Source organism: Strix aluco, chromosome 7 (assembly GCF_031877795.1).
Source record: "Strix aluco isolate bStrAlu1 chromosome 7, bStrAlu1.hap1, whole genome shotgun sequence".
In the NCBI taxonomy this organism is placed as follows: domain Eukaryota; kingdom Metazoa; phylum Chordata; class Aves; order Strigiformes; family Strigidae; genus Strix; species Strix aluco.
The window spans coordinates 4,552,557-4,573,982 of NC_133937.1; the positions used below are offsets into that span (position 1 = coordinate 4,552,557).

The window sequence follows — 21,426 nt, forward strand, 5'->3', positions numbered from 1 at the left end:
CACTTCTCAGTCTAAGTTTAACCCCCCTCCCAAGCCTGCTTTGGAGAAAAGAAGGTTATTCCTGGTGTAAACAAGACTGTGGTGGAAGAGACGAGACAAATCACGATACTGGGAAGGAGGAACGTAGGGTAATGGAGAAATGGAACTCACCGGTGGTCCAGGCCTGCCGTCTAAACCTGAAGCACCCTGAACAGATGGGGGAGGATTAACAAAAACAAGGCAAGAGGAGAGGGGAGGAGGGTGAGGGGGAAAGGAGAAGGGAGGGGAGAGGTGAGTGAAGCAGTGACTTGAGACAAACATATGCTTGCAATAAACAAAAATTAAGATCTCAAGGACAGGTGATGGTACTTACAAGCAAACCAACAAAAACATAGAAACACTGAGTACATATAATGTTGACCTGCAACTTTCAGATCCCCTTGAGAATGCAAATTTCCCTCTCTCAGTGCCACCAAGAAAACCCCCGAGGAAGAAGCTGTTCTGTGACAGGTGATGAAAAGGACAATGTGACAGCAGAGTTGAAACCTGCATCACTTTTGCAGCAGACTGGGCAACACAGATGAGACACAAGGCTCAGGGGCTCAGAGGCCTATGGTCACAGAGGCATTTACAAGCAGTGCAGAGCCATCAACCGTTCAAGTTCCTACCAAGAAACTCAGATCCTGTAGGTGCACACGTAGTCAGCTGCAGGCTTGCTCCACTCCACATCTGGTTGTTTGGAGGCTTATAAAACAGGTGGCTCATCTTCCCGTGTCACCAGTGCAGATTTACATCAGATTAAGTGGCACTTTTCTGTCTGCTTGGCTCTTGCCCTGAATTTCCTCATCCATAAGACCTAACAGTGGTTCTGCCCAAGGCCCATCTAGCCCAGTGTCTTGTCTCTGATGGTACCCAGGAGAGAAAGCTTTGGTAGAATATAAGTAACAAATACTGAGTTTTCCTCCACTTGAGTATGACAAATTCCTCAGCTTGGCCATACAGAGAAGCCCAAGGCTACTGCAGACAATCAGTGCTGAAATGTGCTGAAATTCTGGCAGGATGTCAAGCCCTAGGTCACACATGAAAAGGCAACAGATCCAGCAGAGGGATTTTACAGAGTCTGTCTTCAAAATATTTCAGTACCTCTTTGGCACTGCCTTTAGTTTGACAGGCTGAAAACACACTGGATCAGGCATGGAAAACTTATGAAGAGACTGAGGTAGCTTGAGGAGGGATACAAGGTCCACAATATCTCTCTGTTCTTACTAACAGCTCAGTAACTGTGCTCCCTAGTTGGCCAGCTGATACTGTTGATCCAAAGACAAAACATTTCTAAGACGACACTTCCGAGCCAGTCTTCTCCACTCCACAGCTCAGGAAGAGTGATGCGAAAAGCCAAGGGACCCTGGTTTCTCATGGGGGTCACTGCTGTAGGAGAACCAGCTAGCACATTCCCTGCTATACTGATGAGCTTGCTGGGATAATTGCTGGGGTACTTTCTGCTCAGACTGTCACAAGGGCCTCCTTCTTCTGTCCACAGACTTGAGAGGATAACCGTTTACACAGAAAGCTTCCATGTGCATTTCTCAGGGAAAAATGGGGACTGGGTTTTTGCATCTCACTGCTTCATAATCCTTTGCATCTGAACCTTCCAAAAGCATTACTTTCTCCCCACTGGCTCTGCATGGAGCCACAGTGAATACACTCATGATGAGCTCACTTGAGTGCCTAGAGAGATGCGTCCAGGCCCTAGAAGGTAACTGCTATATAGCACAACTAAAAGAGGAAAACATTTTACAAACAGACACACGCACATTTCAGGCAAAGTCAGGGACAAGGGATCTGGGTGATCGAACACAGGTTGACAAAATCACACAGTACACAAGATGCGCTTTGCAGTGCTTGTTTCCAGGCAGTAGGTTCAGCAAAGGAAGAGGGTGTGCTCTGCCACCACTGCTTTTTATGGAGAGAGAATTTGGGGGCTGGCAGAGCAATGGGGTGGGACTAAGTTACCACTAACTCATTATCAGCTGTCAGCTCAGACCGTGGGTGAAGAGGCTTTTAGCAAATGTGAGCTAAGAGCTTCACAAAGTCTTCAAGTTTGTATCTAAAGCTCCTGTAACTTCTTTATAATTCTGCCACAATTCCTCCTTCCTAAGTTAAGCAGCACGCTAACACTAGTCTAATGTGACTGAGTTCCTGTACAGCACGCTTCTACCATGTCAGGAGAAACATTGATTCCATTGCAGAAGTGACAGGCTGGTGAAGAAGCCGGATGCACTCAGAACCACCGAGCTTTTGTACAAAGCTTGGCCCAGGTGACAAACGGCTGGGAAGGTGTTTCCTTTTCCACGTCTTTTTGACTTCTGTTTCTGGTCTTGCCCAATTGCCCTGAAGTGCAAAGAACCCACAGGAAAGCTCCTGTTTGTTTTTCCCAATCCTGCCAGAAACGGGAAGAATTAAAGTGATCACTGATCTATTTAACAGATCGAAAAGAGGAAGGTCCTGTACAGAAATTGAGGGTTTAAGTTTAAAAAGCAAAGGCACAGTTATTTATAGATCATCTCATTCTTTGACTTTCCATATCAAATCCCTGCATGCGTCTCCTATTGAGGGATCTTTTTACAGCTGATATGAGTTTGGCTCATAACGTGCTGCTTGCTTCCTGGATACTTACGGGTAATCCCAGTGGCCCTCTGTCTCCTTTTTCACCCTGGGCACCCTTCTCTCCTTTCATTCCATCAATCCCTGCTTCCCCCTAAAGGAAGGATGGAGCAGAAAATAAACCCACTGTAACACCACTTACGTAACAAACATGCCTCCCTGCAGAGAGAGCCGAAGCGGCAGGGAGAACACAAGGGGCAGCGGAGCAATGATTTCGCCTGCTTCTCAGTCCCGTCTGAAGAAAAACCAGTATCAGTCAAATGACCTCTGTTGTAAGTCAATGGCAGCAAGAGGAGGCTCAGGCTCAGTGTGTAAAGACGGTCAAAGCTGAGCTCGCTTCTGTGTTGCTCTCCCTACTATTGCAGGGAGTGTCAGGTAAATGTGAATAGCCAGAAGTTATCCGATAGGGTGGTCTTACATTTTAAGATGTGGATTCACTGGAAGCGAATGACAGGTGTCTATAAGCTTTGGAGAAAAATCATACTGAAACCTTTTTTGGAAAGACTTTTGTAAATGCAAAAGCATCAGTTTCAAAATTTGGGGAAAAATAATTTCGTCATTCCTTTTCCAACTGTATTTTTTAATTTCTGTATTATTAACTATAAAGCAATATTAAACAAAATACTCATTTTTCCTAAATCCAAAACGTGACCCACAGCTTTTTTTCTCTCCACTCCTGTTCACAAGGCATTTTAAAACATTATCTTGGTTGCATTTTGAAATAAAAGTGTCAGGAGAACCGAGTTTGCACAGAAACAGTAAGCCTGCTTGCTGTACTCTTCTGCAATTATAAGACACCACATTGCTGGCTCACTCTACAGCACTCCAGTTTCCATACAGCCAAGCATCACTGCCATACAGCACTATTTGGCTTGAATCACAGAATTGTCTAGGTTGGAAAAGACCTTGAAGACCATCCAGTCCAACCATTAACCTAACATTGACAGTTCCCAACTACACCAGATCCCTCAGTGTTATGTCGACCCGACTCTTAAACCCCTCCAGGGATGGGGACTCCACCACCTCCCTGGGCAGCCCATTCCAACATCCAACAATCCCTTCTGGAAAGAAATGCTTTCTAATATCTAGTCTAAACCTTCCCTGGTGCAACTTGAGGCCATTCCCTCTTGTCCTATCACTTATTACTTGGTTAAAGAGACTCATCCCCAGCTCTCCGCAACCTCCTGGAGAAGCTACTTATTTCTGACATGTCTGCAAAGGGTATAAAATGCTCTTCCTCCCCACTACAAAAAGACTTATTACAGTTCGCAAGGATGGAACAAAAACTCCCATGCTCAGGACATCCCATTGCACCTGGTAATTAAGTCTACACGGATCCTCTGTTCAAGGAGAAAGTGGGGTGGTATTTCCTCTGCCTAGAATCCAGTCTGTGCTGTGCCAGACTGTGTCTGTTTGGCACATACCCTAAAGAAACTGGATTTTACGGAAGTTTCCCAGACACTTGATGGCAGTGGCTAGTGAGTTACAAACAAGACAGATAACTGTATCTGTAATCAACACTTGGAGAAAAGATGAATCCGGATAAATATACCATCCTCTTTAGCACCCAGATAGCCCTGGTAGCCAAATTCTAAGCATAACCAGAAGAATTAAGACACTTTCCGTATTTTCCAATCTTTGCCAATAATGCCAGAGGAAAAACGCAGCTCTCCTTGAACATTTCCACTCAAATATTTTTTCATCTAGGTACTGTTTTATGGCAGGCAAACCAATCTCCGTTTAGATGGAGATTAGAAAGCTTCTCATCACCAAGAACAGAGAAGCTCTTGAGTGGCATTACAGCAGAATTTACAGGGTACAGAACCTGGCTAATTTTAAGCTAGAGCTCAGTTACTTAGGATTGTATGACAGGCTGCCCATCCTGCTGTACAGACCTTCACCCTTCAGACAAAGATTTCAACTAAGTTCTCATGGGAAGATTTCCAAGAGCCAGTGACTTCCCACTTCTTTGCATGAAAACTGGAGAGAATGACCAGCTTTCTAGGTCCTAAAGTGAGAGCTGCTAATCCATTTCCTTCAAGGAAATACCCAGAAGGATTTGTCCTCTTACCAAGGTGGAAGTAACATTTGAAAGCTAGGAAGTTGTTACTGAAGAGAATTCTTGCACCTGGGACAACTCTAGTAAAATTTCAGGATGCAATGTTTTGCAGCCTTACCTTCGGTCCTGGGAGGCCCTGAAGACCCTGTATTTGGGATGAGAGACAAGATATGAGTAATGTTTAAGGATGTGCTTTAAAATCCAGGTATCACAGTTCAGCGTGCAGCATAGAGCTTTTGCTTTCTGTCACACTGAGGGCACAAATGTTTAGCCCGAAGGCCTCTTTATTTGTGTAAAGGGCACTTCATGTACTGTTTTCATCTGGTAATGAGGAGGCTCTCGCCAAGAACAACCTGGCAGTGGGCCAGGCTTGCTATTAAGACCATTTCTGCAGCTGATCCCTTTAATCCCATCCATCCCATCTTGCTGCTGTCTTCTCTTTCATCTCAGACTAACATAACCTTCTCTCTTTACCCACCCAGCCCATCGTAGCTCTGACCTACCCTGGGGGGTGGTTTTGGAAGTGATACTAAGCATGTTCCTGTTCCAACTCTGCAGTGTTTCTGGCTGTTTTCTCTGCCCAGAACCCTCTCCAGCCACTTCCTGCTCCATCCTCATTCCCAGTGCCTTGCTCCTCAGGTGAATCACTGAATACTTACTGGAGGTCCTGGTGGGCCTTGGGGTCCAGGGGGGCCAGACATCTAGAAAGCAATGCAAGAGAAGTCAGTGTCCTAATCTGCTGCCCTCAGCAGGTGAAGAGGAACTGCTCAGAGGGGAGGCAGGGCACAGGGTGCAGCAGAGCTCTACCAGGCTTGGAAAACTGGACTCCCCCTAAGGACTGCGTTAGGAAGCAGCAGCAATCCAGAACAGAGTGACTGAGAAGCAGCAGCAGGACTCTGGGGAGGGTTATGCAGCAGATGCAGTTATTTAGGAGGAGGGAAAGCAGTGAGGTTTTTCCAAACAAGGGTCCAATTCCACTACTCTACCACTGTTCCTGTAAGGAGGCACAAGGTCAACAGCTAGCAGCTGTTTCAAAAGACAGGAAAGAAGGTGGCTGGCTCCACACAAAGAGAAGAGGGTGTTGATAGCCTGCGGGACTCCTTGCTGCAGGGAGCTACAAAAGCTAGAGGTGAGCTTTGAGGAGAGAATGAACAAATTCAAGAACCCAGAATCTACTGAAAAATATATATATGTAGATACATGCAAGTATTGTTCAGAAAATCCCTTCACCACAAATGCCAAGGAAAATGTTTGTTATGCTTTCCATGACCTTCTATTCTTCCCTAGGCATTCGTTATTGATTGCTTGTCGTGAGCTAGGCTGTTCTTGTGTAAGGGAGAAGTAGGGCATCAGGAGCCAGAGGTGGCTGGCAGTTCAGCCCCTCAAGATGAAGTCTGCTGTCCTCAATGAAGGGTGTGTCATAAGAGGGCGGGATGTGCTCGTTTTCAGCAAGGACTGCTGCCAAATCTTCCCTCCCCTACTGCTGAGATTGCAGAAGGAACATGAGAAAGGTGACCTACCGATTCTCCTGGATTTCCTTTGTCTCCACGCTCCCCAGGCTCACCCTTCTCTCCCTGCACACAACAACAGACCCTGTCACCACCAGCTGCACTCTGGAGTCTCTCTCCATCAGAAACTGTCTGTAAACCACCCACGTGCCAGCAAGCAGCAGATCCCCAGCAGAGGAGTGGGAACATACCATGTACTTCACAAACAGCTCACCTGTGGCTCTCCTGCACCTCTGACACCCTACAAAAAGGGAGGCCCCCAGGAGCGGTATCTCATGGCTGTGCGAGGGGAGTGCCACAGGACTTTGCTTTGCCTTTCCCCAAGAGCAGCCTGATGGATCTCTGCTGCACTACAGCCTCTAAGGGAGGGAGCATGACAAGCAGGTTGACAACGGTGTCATGCTGCCAGCAAACTAAGCATCCCAGCTGACTTAGCCACACAGGCTCTGCAGGCAGCTGCCAGAGCCAGAACCACCAGACAGCAACAGGAGCAGATGCCCAGGTGGCCGCTGCCTGCTGCTGGAGACCTGATGGACATTCAGTGACACCTCAACACCTAACTGAGGCTCCCGAGACACTCAGCACTTTGAGAAAGGAACCCTTTGTGTGTTGCTCTACACTGTTTTCTCTTTGCCAAGCAGGAAAGAGCAGCCTGTCTTTTTCACTCTTACTGTCAATCCTGGAAGTCCAATGGGACCCGGCAATCCTGACGGTCCTGGCATCCCTTGGTCACCTCGTTCGCCTTTCTCTCCAGTGGGGCCATCAAGACCCTATGGATCAAGAAAGATTTGTGGATTTTTTGCAAGACTATGTCAGGCAGACATATGAGACATCATTGCAAGAGCTGAGGCTGGCTCTAGTCATCCCAAAAACACACTGAAAACTCCAGACAACCATTAGGCGACCAGGGAAATGCAGGGCTTTGCTAGTATTGAAACCAGACGTGCACATGCCTGAACATCCTCCTGTCATTGTGGATGTGCCAGTCCCCAGAGCGCGATGTGGTACTGCTTTCCTGCCTCCAAGTTCTGCTCACGGTTATGCAGTTTGCTGGAGTCCATGCTAGAAAGCACTCCCCAATAGCCAGCTGTTGTGACAGCGAGAGCTTTATCCTAGTAATCTTGTAGAGAGGCAGAAACTCGTTGCATAAAACCCTCTCGGCTAGTGCTGGGGACACAGAAATTGAGACAGACTGAAGCTGGGAGAGTGGGCACTCTGTTCCAGTTAGTGGCAGGGATGCAGGGGGTTACCCCATGCAGTTGCCCTCCTAGGAGGGCACGTGTGCTGGTCAGTCAGGCCTGCTTGCTTACAGTGGCGTTTCAGTTTAAACAATACACAGGACAGCAAGCTGAGGAAGTGACACAGTGCCCAGAGAGCAGGGCAGGTGGCTGGGGACAGCCACTCCAGTAAGGTGGACAACACATCTGCCAGGGGGCCAAGACCTCGCTTCCGTATTGGCACACTTCATACAGCAGCAGCGAGGTTCCTCTAGCACCCACCTCGCAGGGCTCTGAGGTATCCAAGAAGTCCCAGGGCCTTGCCCCATAACTTGGATACCCAGCAGTGCTCCAAGAGGCTTCCATTTACTCACCGGTGAGCCGGCTTGTCCTGGCTCTCCTTTATCTCCCTTCTCTCCTGTGACCCCGATATGGCCTGGCTCTCCCTTTATTCCAGGTGGTCCATCCTTTCCTGGTAGCCCATGAGGGCCAGGGGGGCCCACTTCTCCAGGCTTGCCACGTGGTCCCTGAAAGAAATCCACACAAAGTGAAACATTTACAGACAAGAGTAAGGTTACTCTTGCAGAGTGACTCCCTGGCCCAAAGCCTCTTTCACTGCTCATCCTCTCACGCCTTTGAGGAGTCACAGGCAGGACAAAGTAGATTTTCCATGCCACCCCAGCCGCTCCCTATGATTTAGGACTTTGATAAGCCGTTAATGCTCATTTTTGTGAGGAAAAATACTTTTTTCCCCTGTGGGAAAAGCAACTGTGCAATGTCAGTGACAGAGATGGAACATACTAACTCCAGATAAGACCACCAAAGGAAGGAGCAATCCACAGAGGCACCATGTCTTACCTTTTCTCCATCATGGCCTGGAGGACCTGGCAAGCCAATTTCACCCTGAAACACAGAATTGTTACTTTGGCAGTTTGAAAGCAGCTATTCTGACTCCTTCTGCGTGGCACTACAATGAGAAGTGTGGGCATTACAGAAATAGTCTGCAAGGACTCTGGTAACTAATAGTCACAGAAGAAAAACATGGAAACCTCTGTTGAAACAATACATTGTGTGACTGCCTAAGAACTTCACCAGCCTTGTTTATCCTGACTGATAGTTCACAGCCCCAGCGCTATAACATAGTCCCCAACCAGCACAATCCCTGCACAGAGATCGGTTCCCACAAGCTGCTTCTTAAAGGGGAGGGCAAGTAGAAAGGATCCTTCATCTTTCAGATAAGGCATTATCATTGTGAGAAAAGAGATTTTCAGGATATTGTATATGAGGAGGAGTGGTAGAGGCCAGCAGGACAGTCTGATAGTGCTGGACAGGGAGAAAAGGAGCACTGGGGAGGGTTGGGGGGGAGAATTCTGCCTGGATGGCTCCTGTGTTTCCCTGAACTGAGCAAATACCTTCTGTCCTGGTGGCCCTGGAGGTCCAGCCACACCCGGAAGTCCTGGGGGACCCTAGATAAAGAAAAAAATCATTTTCAGATTATCAACAGGGCTTTTATTTTTGTGTTTTGAGACCAAACAGATCTTCTGAGTTCAAGGGGAAATTGTGAGGGAATTTTCCCAGGGACTAAAACTGTATTTGCTTGGGAAGCCAAGCAATGGAGAGTCCCAAGTGAGCAGCAGGCCAGTCAAAGGGAGTTAGAGATATGTATGTATTTCTTTGTTTTCATAGTAGGAAACAAAAATCACCACAGCCACCTGCTCTTGAAACCGAGATGAACTTAACAAGGTTTTCCCCTCCTATCTACAAAAGTATATTTTAGAATAGAGATCATAGGAAACACTACGACTTAGAGCCCGAGCACAGCTTAAGCAGAGCTAAATGGCCCTAGCATTTTGAGCAGCTTTCCTGATCAGTCTTGGCAGTTACCACTTTAAGGAGACCTAGGGAGCAGTTTGGCTACTTACCCCTGTGCTGCCCTGTCATACTGCATTTTAAAAATCCATCTTTTTTCCTAACCAGGTTTCTTATCCTGAGAAACAAAATACAGGAACGCTTTCTCCCTTATTTTGGTTCAAAATAACTGCTTTGCCTCTCTTTGTCTTCAGAGGGCTTGTAGTCACTGCTGGTTTAAATGATCAGTTTTGTACATGACTGTTCTGTCAATTTATCAATGGTGAAAATAGGTCCTCCCCCCAGAAAGCGTCCACCACAGACTGCCAGTATAAGCTTTCATGCAAGGCACCCAAGGCCTCCTTTTTCTCTGCTTTGGTCAACCCCCCTTGTTCTTCCCTGCCCCTTTGGAGCACTCCCTGTTCTGAGTAACATGTACTACCTCTTAAAGCAGAGAAATAAAGGGCCTGATTAGAATTCAAGTGCCATGATCATAAGGCAAGATGAGCTCTTCCTTCAGCTGTCAGCTGCCCCAACTTTAGCTCCCAACAGCAAAGGCCAAATGTTTTAGCTGCACTTAAATTGTCAGGCCATCTGCTTCGGATGGACTTACAGCTACTTGCTTAAAACCGCATAGAAAAGCTAGGAACTCACCATCAAGGCCAAAGTTCGTATTTCCTAGAAAAAAAATTTTTAAAAAAAAATCAGAAAAGGAAAACAGCCATTGGAAAACTAAGCTTTTTCCTGGAGGTGGTTTGTTCTCCACTAATGTAACACTGGCCCAAATGAGCAAAGAGCCTACAAAATGAACAAATGTAAAAAAACAAACAAGTTTTGTCCCATGTAGCTGTTATTCCACAATTTCCCCTTTTTTCAAGTAGAACCCATGCTAACCTAGAGCTGGGCACAGCTGCTCGCTCACCACACACCATCAGTGCACTTCTGAGGAAGCTTTGCAGTCTGTTTATTCACCATCTACCCCAAGTCACGGGCCACTCCTGAGGGGATTCACATGACCTCTACATCCACCAGTGTTACTATATCAACTAAAGAAGGCGCACAAGTATTTACTAAAACACTACATGCAGTGAGCTGCGGGCTGTAGGGGCATATGGAACAACCAAGTACTTCCTTTTGCTGCTACTGCCGAGGAAGCAGACCTACACTGTTCCCGGTTTTCTGCATCCCCTGGGAAACAGTAAAGCACCCAGCAGTCACCTCATAGGACAGGAAGGCAGTTGCTCACCTGGAGAGCTTCACTGATGTTACCATCGTAGTCCATCATTTCATCCTTCCCAGGCTCTCCTTTGGGGCCCTGCGAAATACCAGCTCTTTAGCCAGGGCTTGGAGAATGCCCTTCCCATGGGGTACTCAGAGCTGTGGGTCGCCCTGAAAAAGGGGCCTTGGAGGGGCCTGTTTCATCCACCTGCAGTTTTTCATTTGTTGAAGAAAGCTCTTGAAAGCACATTTTATAGAGGAAACACTACAGAAGCGTAGCCAGACAAGCCCAGATCACCATGCCATGAGCATCAAAGCTGGCAGGTCTGGTAAGTGGTGAAGCTGAGGCCAGAATCCAGGGACTGGACCATTATGACTCTTTGTCAGACTTGGGCACACATCAAACACTCTCCTGCTGCCCTTTGCTGATACATCAAGGGCCTGAGTTCAGACTGGGATCTAGAAACCCACCTCCTCCTACGAATGAGCCGAGCATTTACCCTGAGGTGGCTTGGAAGACCTTTTTCCCCTAGGGTGGGGGTGTCTTTTGATGAGGGTATGGAGTGGAGAAATGGCCTGTCTCAAACTTAGCCATTGCCCAGTTATAAGGGCTTTTAGTGACGGTGAGAACATCTGTCAAGAAAGCAGAGGCCCAATCTAGACTGTCAGTGTAGTCCCACTATCCTTAGACTCCTTTGAAGAGCTAAAACTCTTCAAGTGTTAGTGGAGGGACACCTACCCTTGGGCCCATGGGTCCCTGGTCTCCCGGTGAACCAGGATCCCCCTGTAACAAGAAGAACATGCTGTTAGCAAAGCCCATCCCTTCACTAGCTCAGACTCCAGGAAGTGTTGTTCTCTGAAACCACCTGGGACTAGACAGCTCGGTTTTAAAACACTCCTTTTAACTAAGTTTTGTACATAGAGGAACAAATTTTCAGCTACTGAACCTGGAGCAGGGCTGTGCAGAAGCATTCTGTACCTTTTCCCCCCGTGACCCTGCAGCACCAGGCCGGCCAACGTCACCAGCTTCTCCCTGAGAGAAAGAGAAAGGGAAAGGGATGAGTTTGTATTGTGTGGAGGAGGCATGACTCCACTAACGGCTTTGCATTTCCAGGAGGAAGAACAGCCAAGTACCCCTGCCATGCCTGCATCTCGTCAGGTAACCCTAATCCCCTGCCGTGACTTCACACCCTTCTCTTCTACCCAGTGCAGAGGGAGTATTCAGCATGAAGGAAAGCACCCAATTCAGATCCAAAGGAAGTGCACAGGAGGGCTGTTCCTAGTTCATCTGAGACAGGACCTCAGATTTAATTGTTCTTGGTGTCCTTTGCCAAGGAGCAGGATTTTACTGCTGCTGCTCCTTGAGGAGGTAGAAGAGGAAGGGGAGGGGAGACTTGGAGGGCTTCCATCCTGTCTCCCCGTCGTCACCCTGCCTTGGGTACCACAGGGACTAGAGGCTGTCATTGATTCCGAGTGACTGGTTTCTCACAGAGCTTAGAGGGGAGTTATTTGAACACAAGGAGGGTATTTTCCTCCCAGAAGCACAGTTTACAAATTCTCTCACCGTCAGCATTTAAAACAACAAAACTAAAACACCGTGCAGAACCTGATATCCCTTCAGCAGGCAATCAGAGGTGGTCACAGATGAATGCTACCTTTGCACCTTCCTACACACCTTGTGCTGGGCACAATCCCTCACAGCACACAATGCACTGGAGGAAAGACCACTGACCTTTGGTCCAGGGGGCCCGGGCAGACCTGGAGGGCCAGGTTCTCCTTTACCTCCCGCCAGAGCATTCTCAGCATTTCCCTTCTCTCCCTGTTGCAAGGAAGAACAAGCCACGTGTCACAGTTCAGTCTCTCCATCTCTGTAATTTCACTTGCCCAGCTGTTGGCTTAGAGAGACAGGGCCCAAGACAAGGTCCATCAGCTGGCCTCTTGATAACCCAGAAACATCACTGCTCCAGAGCCACCAGCAGCCCAGGAACCAGGCCAACATAGCTCTGTCTGCAGGCTCCACCTCAAGCCCTGCCAGCAGTCACAGCTATCGTCATCCCTCTGGCTGCAGTGCTGCTGCTCGGCCCTTATTCACCAGGGCCATATAAAGCTGCCTCATTACCCAGCCTCCAGTTTGAACACAACCGTTTTCTTCTACTGTTGAAATTGAGCTGATAAAACCACCTGATGATGGCTTTTTTGGTATGTCTCCCTCTGGAGCTGTAGTCATCAGCCAGATAGTCAGCCCCGCAGACCACATCCTTTTCACAGAGCAGATACAAGGCAAGCTTCGCTTGCACCAAGTTGCCATTACACCCTCATCCTTTCCTGAAATGGCCACTGTCATTCAGTGCACTGGCCCCTTTTCCAAAGCAAAAGCACCCTGTGAAAGCCTGACTCGAGAGGTGTGATTTCTATCCACATCTCGGAGCACAGGGAAAAAGTCACAATTTCAGAGCTTAGCTTTAGCTGACCTGCCCTCGGTCTCTCCGAGCACAAGGCTACTCTTCCAACTTGGAGCACGGCCGTGCAGCTCCCAAAACGCCCATCTCCTCCTCACACATGGATTTTGGAGCAGGAGGGAGGCTGAAATGCCACGTTACATCTGAGGTCATGCTTTCAAATGGGAACTACTGGAACAGGACTCTGTGGTCACGTTCCCAGGACCACAGCCTCCCCCTCACTGCATGAAGGTGTGCAGTTCCTCACAAAAGGGCATCCTTTGTGTGACACCTGGCTGGGGCTGACATCCAACTGAGCTCTGCAGAACTCTGCTGTGACAGCAACCTAAGAGCACATGAGCTGTGCACAGGAGGGAGGAAGGAAAGGGGATGAGATGCCCCCCCCCAAAATAAAGAAGATAAACACCTTTGTGCCAGGGAGTCCAGGAAGCCCAGGGTCACCAGCCCGTCCCTTCTCACCCTGTTGGCAAAACAGACATGGTTAGAGCTGACTCTGCAGGCTCTCTGCCCTGGAGGAGCAGCCAAAGGATGAGCTCCTCCTGTTTCAAATCCTCCTTCTCTTCCCCAGGGGATTTGATTTTAGTCAACCTCCAGCAGTACCTGCTCAGGCCAGTGAACACTGTCTCCTGTCCTTTTGACTATCTCTGCACATCATTGACATTTCTCTCCAAGGGAAGGTGAATGGGAAAGGGATCCAGGATCCCCACCCCCCGCCATGCATCTTCCTTATCGCTCTGGTCTGCTAAACCCTTTTTCCTGTCAGTCTTTCAACACAGGCTCTCCCCATTCCTTAAACCCAGAGAAGTTGTTGCCCAGGGCGAATGTTATTTGGAGTGCAGGACTTTCTTCGTGCTCTGGCAGAGTTCAGCTCTTTTCACAGAAACTGTCCACTGCTTGAGTCCATCCCAGTTTTCACACCTCCCCATTACACTGTGAATTACTTTGCTTTGGCAAAGATCTCACAACCAACATTCCCACACCTCTCCCAAGGGGCATTTCCTGCTCTTGTTCCCTAACTCCAAATCCCAGTCTCACCATGCTCTTAAAAGCAGTGTCAGTTAGCAGCCAAGCTCTGTGACACATACTGGCCTTGAAAAGCAGTGAAAACAGGAGTGGCAAAAATGGCAAAGACGATGGTGTAAAACAATGCCTGGAGAGCAAGGCCTGCAGGCTGAGCCGTGTGAGGCAGCATGGGCTATGGAGGATGCCACAGGGCGGTGAGCAATGGAGGGCATCCAGAATTCACTTGAAGTGACTTTGCTTAGTTTACCATAACATCTGGGTCATCTTTTGAATACTGGAGTTCAATTAGTGGTCTTTATGTTGAGGTTAAGTTCTATTTAGCCCATTCAATCCAGCTACAGTGTTCTGTTCAGGAGTCTGCATTTTGCCAGGACAGAGACTGTTTTCAGAGATTTGTTACCATGAAGAGATGTTTCAAATGCATCATCAGAAAAAGGTGTGTTCTTACCTGCAATGCTCACACCTCCAAGACTTAACAACTTGTACAGATTACAAACAACAATTCAAAACCTCTTTTCCCCAGCTGGTGCCTAGCTCTCTCCACAACAGCAGCACACCAGACCAGCAAGGCTAGCAAAGAGTTCCTCTTGGTGCCATGCTGTTGCCTGCAGAGGCTGGTGCTGCACACCAGTCTCGTCAGAGCTCAAGGGCACACATCTGACATGCAGGGGGCTTGCACCAATGCTCCAGGAACAGACATGCACTGTTGGCTCCGTGGAAAATAATTGACTAGCAGCAATATTCTTTTTTTTTTTTTTTTAAAGCAATTCTAGAGTGCAGTGACCCCTTTCTCTAAGGTAATTTGGCCTCCAGCCACCTGTAAGGCTCTTCTCCCCTGCCAGAGCATGCATATTGCTGCTGTAAATTAATGCTTCCCTCCCTGGAAAGAAGGAAAACATTTGCAGGACCTCGTACCCAAAAAAAGTTTGGCCTTTGAGGTTTTTGTGAGGATATAATCTCTAATCCTGTCTCAGGCCTCTGTGAATCCCTGATTCTGCCTTTTCATCTAAGGACTAGTTTTCAATACACATGTCTATAAAAGCTACTGAAAACATCCTGTGCTGCCTGAACAATGGTGTAAAGAAGCAGATTTCTTGAGGAGGGAGGTCAGATTACTGAATCTCTGTTTAGGGTGTTATTTCTGGAGTCAAAAGATGCAGCACTGTCCTTAACCATTCCCAGGACAAAACTGCATCCCAGGCATCTCATGCTGCCCTGCCTGCCACCAGCCCCCCACCTCCTGCAAGCAGGAACACACAAACACGCTTCACCAAGGGGGCAAGAGCCAGAAAAGGACACATAATCCCCTGCAAGCATGACAATGCAACAACAAAGCAGGCTCCCGCCAGCTCCCGCTCGCAGGGAACACAGCACAGCACTGCCAGGACACCAAGCCCAAACACACAATGTCCTACCCGCTGCCCCCTCTTCCCTGGCAAACCTGGGGGGCCCATCCTCCCTGGGACTCCAGGATCTCCCTTTGTGGGGAAGAAAAGAGACAGAGAACGTGTCTGTTATATGGCTGTCGCATGTTGTAACATAACCCAGCGAGCCTCAAACAAGAGGAGCCAGCTGCTCAGAAACCAAGCCGGCTGCTTAGGGATGGAGAGTGATGGGGTATTTTTGTACTGTGCCCACCACAGGAACTCAGACCAGGTCACGCTACACTGAGGCAGGGGAGACTCTGCAGGGCAGTTCATATGGTGCATGAGAGAAGAACAACCCCCTGCAGTAACAGGGGAAGACTTCTGGTGGACACAGAAGTACTGGGAAGCAGAAGTGACAAGGGAAGGGGGAGAGGGAACATACTTGCTAAGCAAAGTGTGCTGTGCATGCTTTGTGGAGTAGGGAGGGAAGGGGGAAGGCAGCCGGAGGGTATTCCCATCAACACAGACATGAGCAGGAGGGAGGGAATCTGCAGTGTACTCCCTCTCTCACTTGGCATCGCTGTATGCTACTACCATTTTGCTTACACTGGCAGGTGCCATTAGGGCCTGGATTTGGGCACTGGGAATTACAAAGCCATTCTTCAGTTCCCTCAGCTGCTCCAGGAGAGGAAAAGAAATACACAAACACACCAGAAGTGCAGGCTCCAGAATAAAGCCTTCTGAGAGTACCTTTTCTCCTGGAGTCCCGGGCTCGCCCTGGTGGGGAAGAGACAGGAAAATAAAGTGAAAAACCAAGAGGAGAGAGTACAAATCCTCCTAGAGCTACCAGAGTGGAGGAAAGAACATTCATCTATGGAGGCCTTGGGCTTGTAAATAAGGGCATGAGAATGATTTAAACACATATTTGTGCCCGGTGCTTGTTTTATTTCCTAGGCTGCTGTAAGAAACCAGCAAGCCTCGGACAAGTGGCTTTTATAAAACTGACTAACCACCTTGCAGCACTTCAAGAGAAGGTTTACCAGATACAAGAGAGTGTAATAAAACAAAACTCATCTGCTGGCATTAAGAAGTTTGCCTCCTCCTAGCTCTGTGTGCACAGGAGCAGAGCAGGCTGAGGTTGCAGCTGGGACTGGGGGGAGGCTGTGTTGATATGGGATCAATGTGGCATCAAGGAGGAAAACTCTCCCCACCAGCCTTGGAAAGAGCTTCTTTATTTCTGTTTTTTTCCCAGCAGTTGGAGGGAATCAGGACAACAGGTCATTGTCTCATTGCCTCTTCTTGGATCCACAGAGTAACTTCTAGCCCCCTAAATCTGCATCTGGCCCTTTGTTCTGTTGCCATCCCGACACTGCTGTGGAGTATCACAAGTTCACCAATCTCTCTGCCCAGAGAGGTGCGGAGAAGCAGGGGTGCTGCTGGAGCAACTGCCAAAAGCAACGGCAGTTCTGATATTCCCCTTTAGTGGGAGCTGTCCGACCATTTTCCTGTGCCTTGCGCTCTCCTAACTCCAGCCCTTGCTCTTAAGCGTGCCCTACTTAAGCCATTGCAGTGTAGTGTAAAACTGACCTTCATCCCTGCGGTGGCCATCCCAGGAGCGCCCTGGCAGAAAGAGGAAAGACAGGAACACGTTTGAAATGAATCGGACACAAACTTCTAAAAACAAAATAGTATCAGCCACGCAGAACTAAAAAGGCAAAATCCACATCTTTTCCTTTCCAGAACTCAGAAGTGATGCTGTAACACCACACAGCACGCATCCTCCTTCCCTGTGCAGGCTGTTCACCTACAGCAGTGGCTCTGCTTTCCAGAAAGCTCCTCCAACGGCAGACATCATGAGCACAACCCGGTCAAGACAACCACATTTCCCCCCCCCCCCCAGTTTTAGTCCTGCAGGTGAAGCAAAGGCCAACAAGCAGAACAGCATCAAATAACAGAGGAATGTAAAGACAGACTGAGGACCAAACGCCCAGTTCAGAGCTTGATCCCAGATACATCAGCTCAAGCCTCCCAAAAAAGGCCAGCTCGTACCCCAGAGCCTTGGTCTTGCTATTTCCCCTCATTCTTTTTTTATCACAGAAGACAAACCCTGCAAGAAAGTGTTTTCAGGAGAGCTCTGAAGCCAGCCACCTTAGGGGAAAAAAAGACTTTCGAGCACTGCGATTCAGGCGTCATTCTGCAGTGCAGAGCAAGCCACCACCATGAGACCACAGAGTCCAGCCTGCCCTGCAATCCGAGACAGGTGCTTCAAAACCCCAGGAGGCAGCTGCTCCCACAAGGACAGTCACTTTTCCCTCGACAGCATTGATGCAAAAAGCAGGTCTTCCCTATCAACCCTTTGCTCTGAAATGTCTGTATGCCCTGTGTTAGTATTAGTTAGGTCCTGGTGAAAAAGTCCAGTTACAAAAGCAAATATGAGGAATAACAAAGGTCTGAGAAGAGGGGAGGAGGTGAAGTAGTGTTAGAAGGTAGGAAATGAGAGGGGTTGGGATGTAGCGCATGAGGCAGAGAGGAGGACTGGGAGCCAAGTTCAAAGTGAAAAGAGCTTGGAAAAGTTCAAACAAGGAGGAGTGGGGAGCCAGAGAGCAGCAGGATCATACCTCTCAGCTTTCTGAAACAGAAATCAGGGACAAAGCTAAAAAACACAAGGACAGAAGATGGAGATCAGGGAATCTATGCAATAAACGGGGAAAAAAAGCATTCCAGATCGTCTCGGGGTCAGCAGGTTTTAGTGAATATGGGCTAGAGTCATGAAAGGGATTACATGCAGCAAGTGGCTCGTGTTAGTCTTTCACAGTGCAGTTGGGATGCCTGTTCCTCACTCTTTGGCCTTTAAATGGCGGTGAATGCAGATGGTGTTATTTTCTAGTATTCATCCTAAAACCGCAATGCACACACATGCAGGCTTGCTCACACACTGACCCTGATTCATCGCTGCATTAGTCCAGGTTCACACTTGTATAACCCCACTGACCACAGTGGGCTAGCACGCATCGCGGTGGTCACTTGGGACTCCCAATTTACAAAACGCCAATTCTCTAGAAACATCAGCAATTGGCTGCTCTCACTAGCATAAAGCATTAAGATCCTGATGTTGCAAGACAGCATCGGACTGGGCATGCCATTTGCTTTGTAAAACACTTCTTCTCCTACCATTTCCTTCATAAATTAGGCCCTATATTTTGCAATTTAGAAGCAGAAAGAATTCAGCCTGAGGATAGTCACTGACTAACAGACACACACACAAATCCAGGTGATGCTTGCGCATCAGGGACAGTCGAGTGGTATGGGTGAGATCAGGCAGACAAGCGTAACTCCACTGTTTACAAGGTACCTTAGTGCCATGTCTTCCTGGCAGCCCTGGCATGCCTCTCTCCCCCTGGAAGCAGAGCAAGAAACACAGAGAAAGAGAGGAAGAGACACGAGATGAGTCCTCCCAGGGCTCTGTGAGGAGCACCCAGGCGATGAGGAAGCCTGCTGGGTGAGAGGGGGCACAACCCATTTCCCCACCTGGCTCTCACCAAGCTGCCTGCCCTAGCCAGGGCTAAGTCCCACCAGTGGTACCTCTCCAGCCTGTTGTGCACAGCAGGACCAGCCCTGGGAGTGCCACAGTGACAGCACTGGGAGCAAAGACAGTCTCTGTACCCTGCTACCGCATCCCACACCGTGGCATTCTGCAGGGCATAGGGAGTCACTCAGTCTGCAGTGACTATAGGATGAACAAACATAGCTGGAGAAACAGAGAATCCGAGGGTTGCCTTGTATTGTTAGCCTGAATTTTTTCTGGTGGTAATTGGAAAATAAAACATCTTCAGACAATCTGCATACTTCTGTTACATTTTTCTGGGTGTTTAGTCCTTGCTTGGAAGGACTATTCAGCAGGGATATATGTACATGCTTTTTTTAAAAGCACTTTCTGTAACTGTGGCATCCCATGAAGAGTTTTGTAAAACATATTGTAAAATACTGACTAACACCATAATATACATGATCCAAGCAGTGTGGGCCCCTCCCACCCTATGTAGCATACTTAACTATGGTACTTTCAGCTGTAAGAAAAATAAAACAATAATTATGAATGCTTTGTACTGGAGAAGTGGGGACCACTCTCTCTCCTTCCCTCCCAACCACGTTCCTGGTTTGGTTTTGTTTTTTGTTTTTTTTAAGTGAGACCAAGCAGAGAAGACCAATGCTTTCTGCTGGGAGGCACCCACACGGCTTTCAGAGGCTGCCCCATGTGAAAGTAATTCCCCATCCCAGAGACTTTCCTGAAAAAAGCTGCCTGCCTGAAGAGCTGTTTAATAATTTAGCCCTGCAAAAGCAAAGCCACCTCAGTGAGAGGGAGGCAGGTAGCCCCTTGCAGGGGGCAAGTTACAGAGCAACCACCCCACCCTGCATTTTCTGATGATAGCCTCAGCTCCCTTGCACAGCCCCCACTAGCACCGGCAGGATCACACAAGCACTAGAGCTAATTAGAGAGCAGGAGCAACAAACATGACACTGCACCATTAAAGAGCAGGAAGAAGCCCCAGAGCCAGAGAATAAGCAGGAAAAGCAACTCTCCCAAACATCTTTAAACCCTTATGCATTTGAAAGCCATTGTAACACAGTAAGTACCCACTGGGCCGATCCCTTTGTGGTCCTCCGGTGCCCTTTGGGCTGCACTGGGTGCCGTAGCCAGGCAGCAGCCACCCACCAAAACCAGCACTGGAATGGTGTAGCCAAGCCAGAAGCTGGGAATCACCACCAAAGGCAGATACAAAAGGCCAAATGCCTAGCACAAATCCCCAGTGGGCTCCAGGAAGGCAGTCAGCAGTACCTCCCAGTTCTCCTGAGCTTCACGCTCATTTAGGAAATACCTCTTCATTTGCTCTGGAAAAGTTAGGCTACACCTCTCCCCTCCAACACAGAGGAAACTCTCACACTCTCTTGCTCTACAGCTGGTGTGAGCAGCTTTATACCCACTGGGTGCCAATCATGACAGATCAGCTCGTTAGTGGTACTGGCTATGGGCTGCCAATTAAAACAGAGACCCTTCCTTTGCTGCTCCTTGCTGTGAAAGACAGATTATGAGGGGCTTTCTGAGCAAGGCTGTGGGCAGTTTCTTTATTGTTCTTTCCTTAGAGCATGAGAAAAAGCCTCATCCTAAGGACCTTTCAAAAAAAAAAAGAAAGAATGTCATTAAAGCTGAATGTGATGGCTAGGCTGGGGGGCAGTGAGTCAAATGCTTATTCAAATGACCCAGGTGATCACGTTCACTGGTTGTCTAATGACCTTCACAGGACACAGGTAGAGGTCTCAATCTGATCAAAGTACATATGGTGGCCACAGAATAAAATAGCTAAGAAAGATTCTATGTTGTGCCCCATCTGTCACTGGGTGGGGAGAGGTTATTACGTGAACAAGGTGTCTGTGAGAAACCAGCAAGCCTCTTGAGGCCTGAAGTGTTCTTCACTGCCAGCAGAAGCAGTGATATGCTATGTAAAATTGGTCACTACAGTTAAACTATGTATCATACTGCTTGTCCGGGACTCCTCAAAACGAAGAGGAGGTAAAATCTAGCCCAGGTAACTGGATCCAAAGGTGGAAGCATTAAAAGCCTTCCAAGGAATCCTCCTAGGTGGGAGGACAACAGAAAGAAGTACTTTCCAAAGACAATAAATGCACGCGCTGTTGGATGTTCAGGAGCTGCTACTGGGTGATGTCTGGCTGCTGATTTAAGGGTACCTCTGCACTTCCCTTTCAATCCCTCTGAGCAAAGAAGAAAGGGAGTCGAGAGAAAAGTGATCCTGACAATAACAAATGGAAGTCTCTGTGTGAAAGAAGAGGCCGCTTTGGGACTGAGGAGGTGCCCCTTTGGAGCTGCAATTTAGTACTACAAAAAACGCGGCGGGTTTCATCTCCACTCTTTATGAAGTGGGATGAATAAGGGCCCAAGTAGCAAGAGTGTGTCTCCAGGGTCGCCCTGAGTCACTGCTCTCGAACACAGAACAGGGAAGGCTATCGCCTGTGGATGACCCTGAGGCATCACTGGAAGACTTGGAGCCCAAGCCTTTGCCAGAGCCC

The 21,426-nt window shown here is 48.3% G+C and overlaps 1 protein-coding gene across 13 annotated transcripts in view; it reads right to left on the minus strand.

Annotated features, from left to right (window-relative positions):
* The window catches only part of LOC141925753 (uncharacterized), a 64,509-nt gene that overhangs the window by 14,104 nt on the left and 28,979 nt on the right, over positions 1-21,426 (minus strand). For 4 of the 13 annotated variants that reach the window (XM_074830251.1, XM_074830248.1, XM_074830249.1 and 1 more), the window contains exons 18-36: positions 18,695-18,739; positions 16,930-16,962; positions 16,093-16,119; positions 15,391-15,453; positions 13,359-13,412; positions 12,226-12,312; positions 11,473-11,526; positions 11,233-11,277; positions 10,522-10,590; positions 9,930-9,953; positions 8,840-8,893; positions 8,286-8,330; positions 7,802-7,954; positions 6,882-6,980; positions 6,223-6,276; positions 5,362-5,403; positions 4,821-4,847; positions 2,657-2,737; positions 151-186 (exon numbers count right to left, since the gene is read on the minus strand). In XM_074830251.1, coding sequence (XP_074686352.1) covers positions 151-186; positions 2,657-2,737; positions 4,821-4,847; positions 5,362-5,403; positions 6,223-6,276; positions 6,882-6,980; positions 7,802-7,954; positions 8,286-8,330; positions 8,840-8,893; positions 9,930-9,953; positions 10,522-10,590; positions 11,233-11,277; positions 11,473-11,526; positions 12,226-12,312; positions 13,359-13,412; positions 15,391-15,453; positions 16,093-16,119; positions 16,930-16,962; positions 18,695-18,739 — 1,092 coding nt within the window. The remainder of the gene's footprint in view (positions 1-150; positions 187-2,656; positions 2,738-4,820; positions 4,848-5,361; positions 5,404-6,222; positions 6,277-6,881; positions 6,981-7,801; positions 7,955-8,285; positions 8,331-8,839; positions 8,894-9,929; positions 9,954-10,521; positions 10,591-11,232; positions 11,278-11,472; positions 11,527-12,225; positions 12,313-13,358; positions 13,413-15,390; positions 15,454-16,092; positions 16,120-16,929; positions 16,963-18,694; positions 18,740-21,426) is intronic. The other 9 variants (XM_074830258.1, XM_074830256.1, XM_074830253.1 and 6 more) reach the window with 6 other exon arrangements.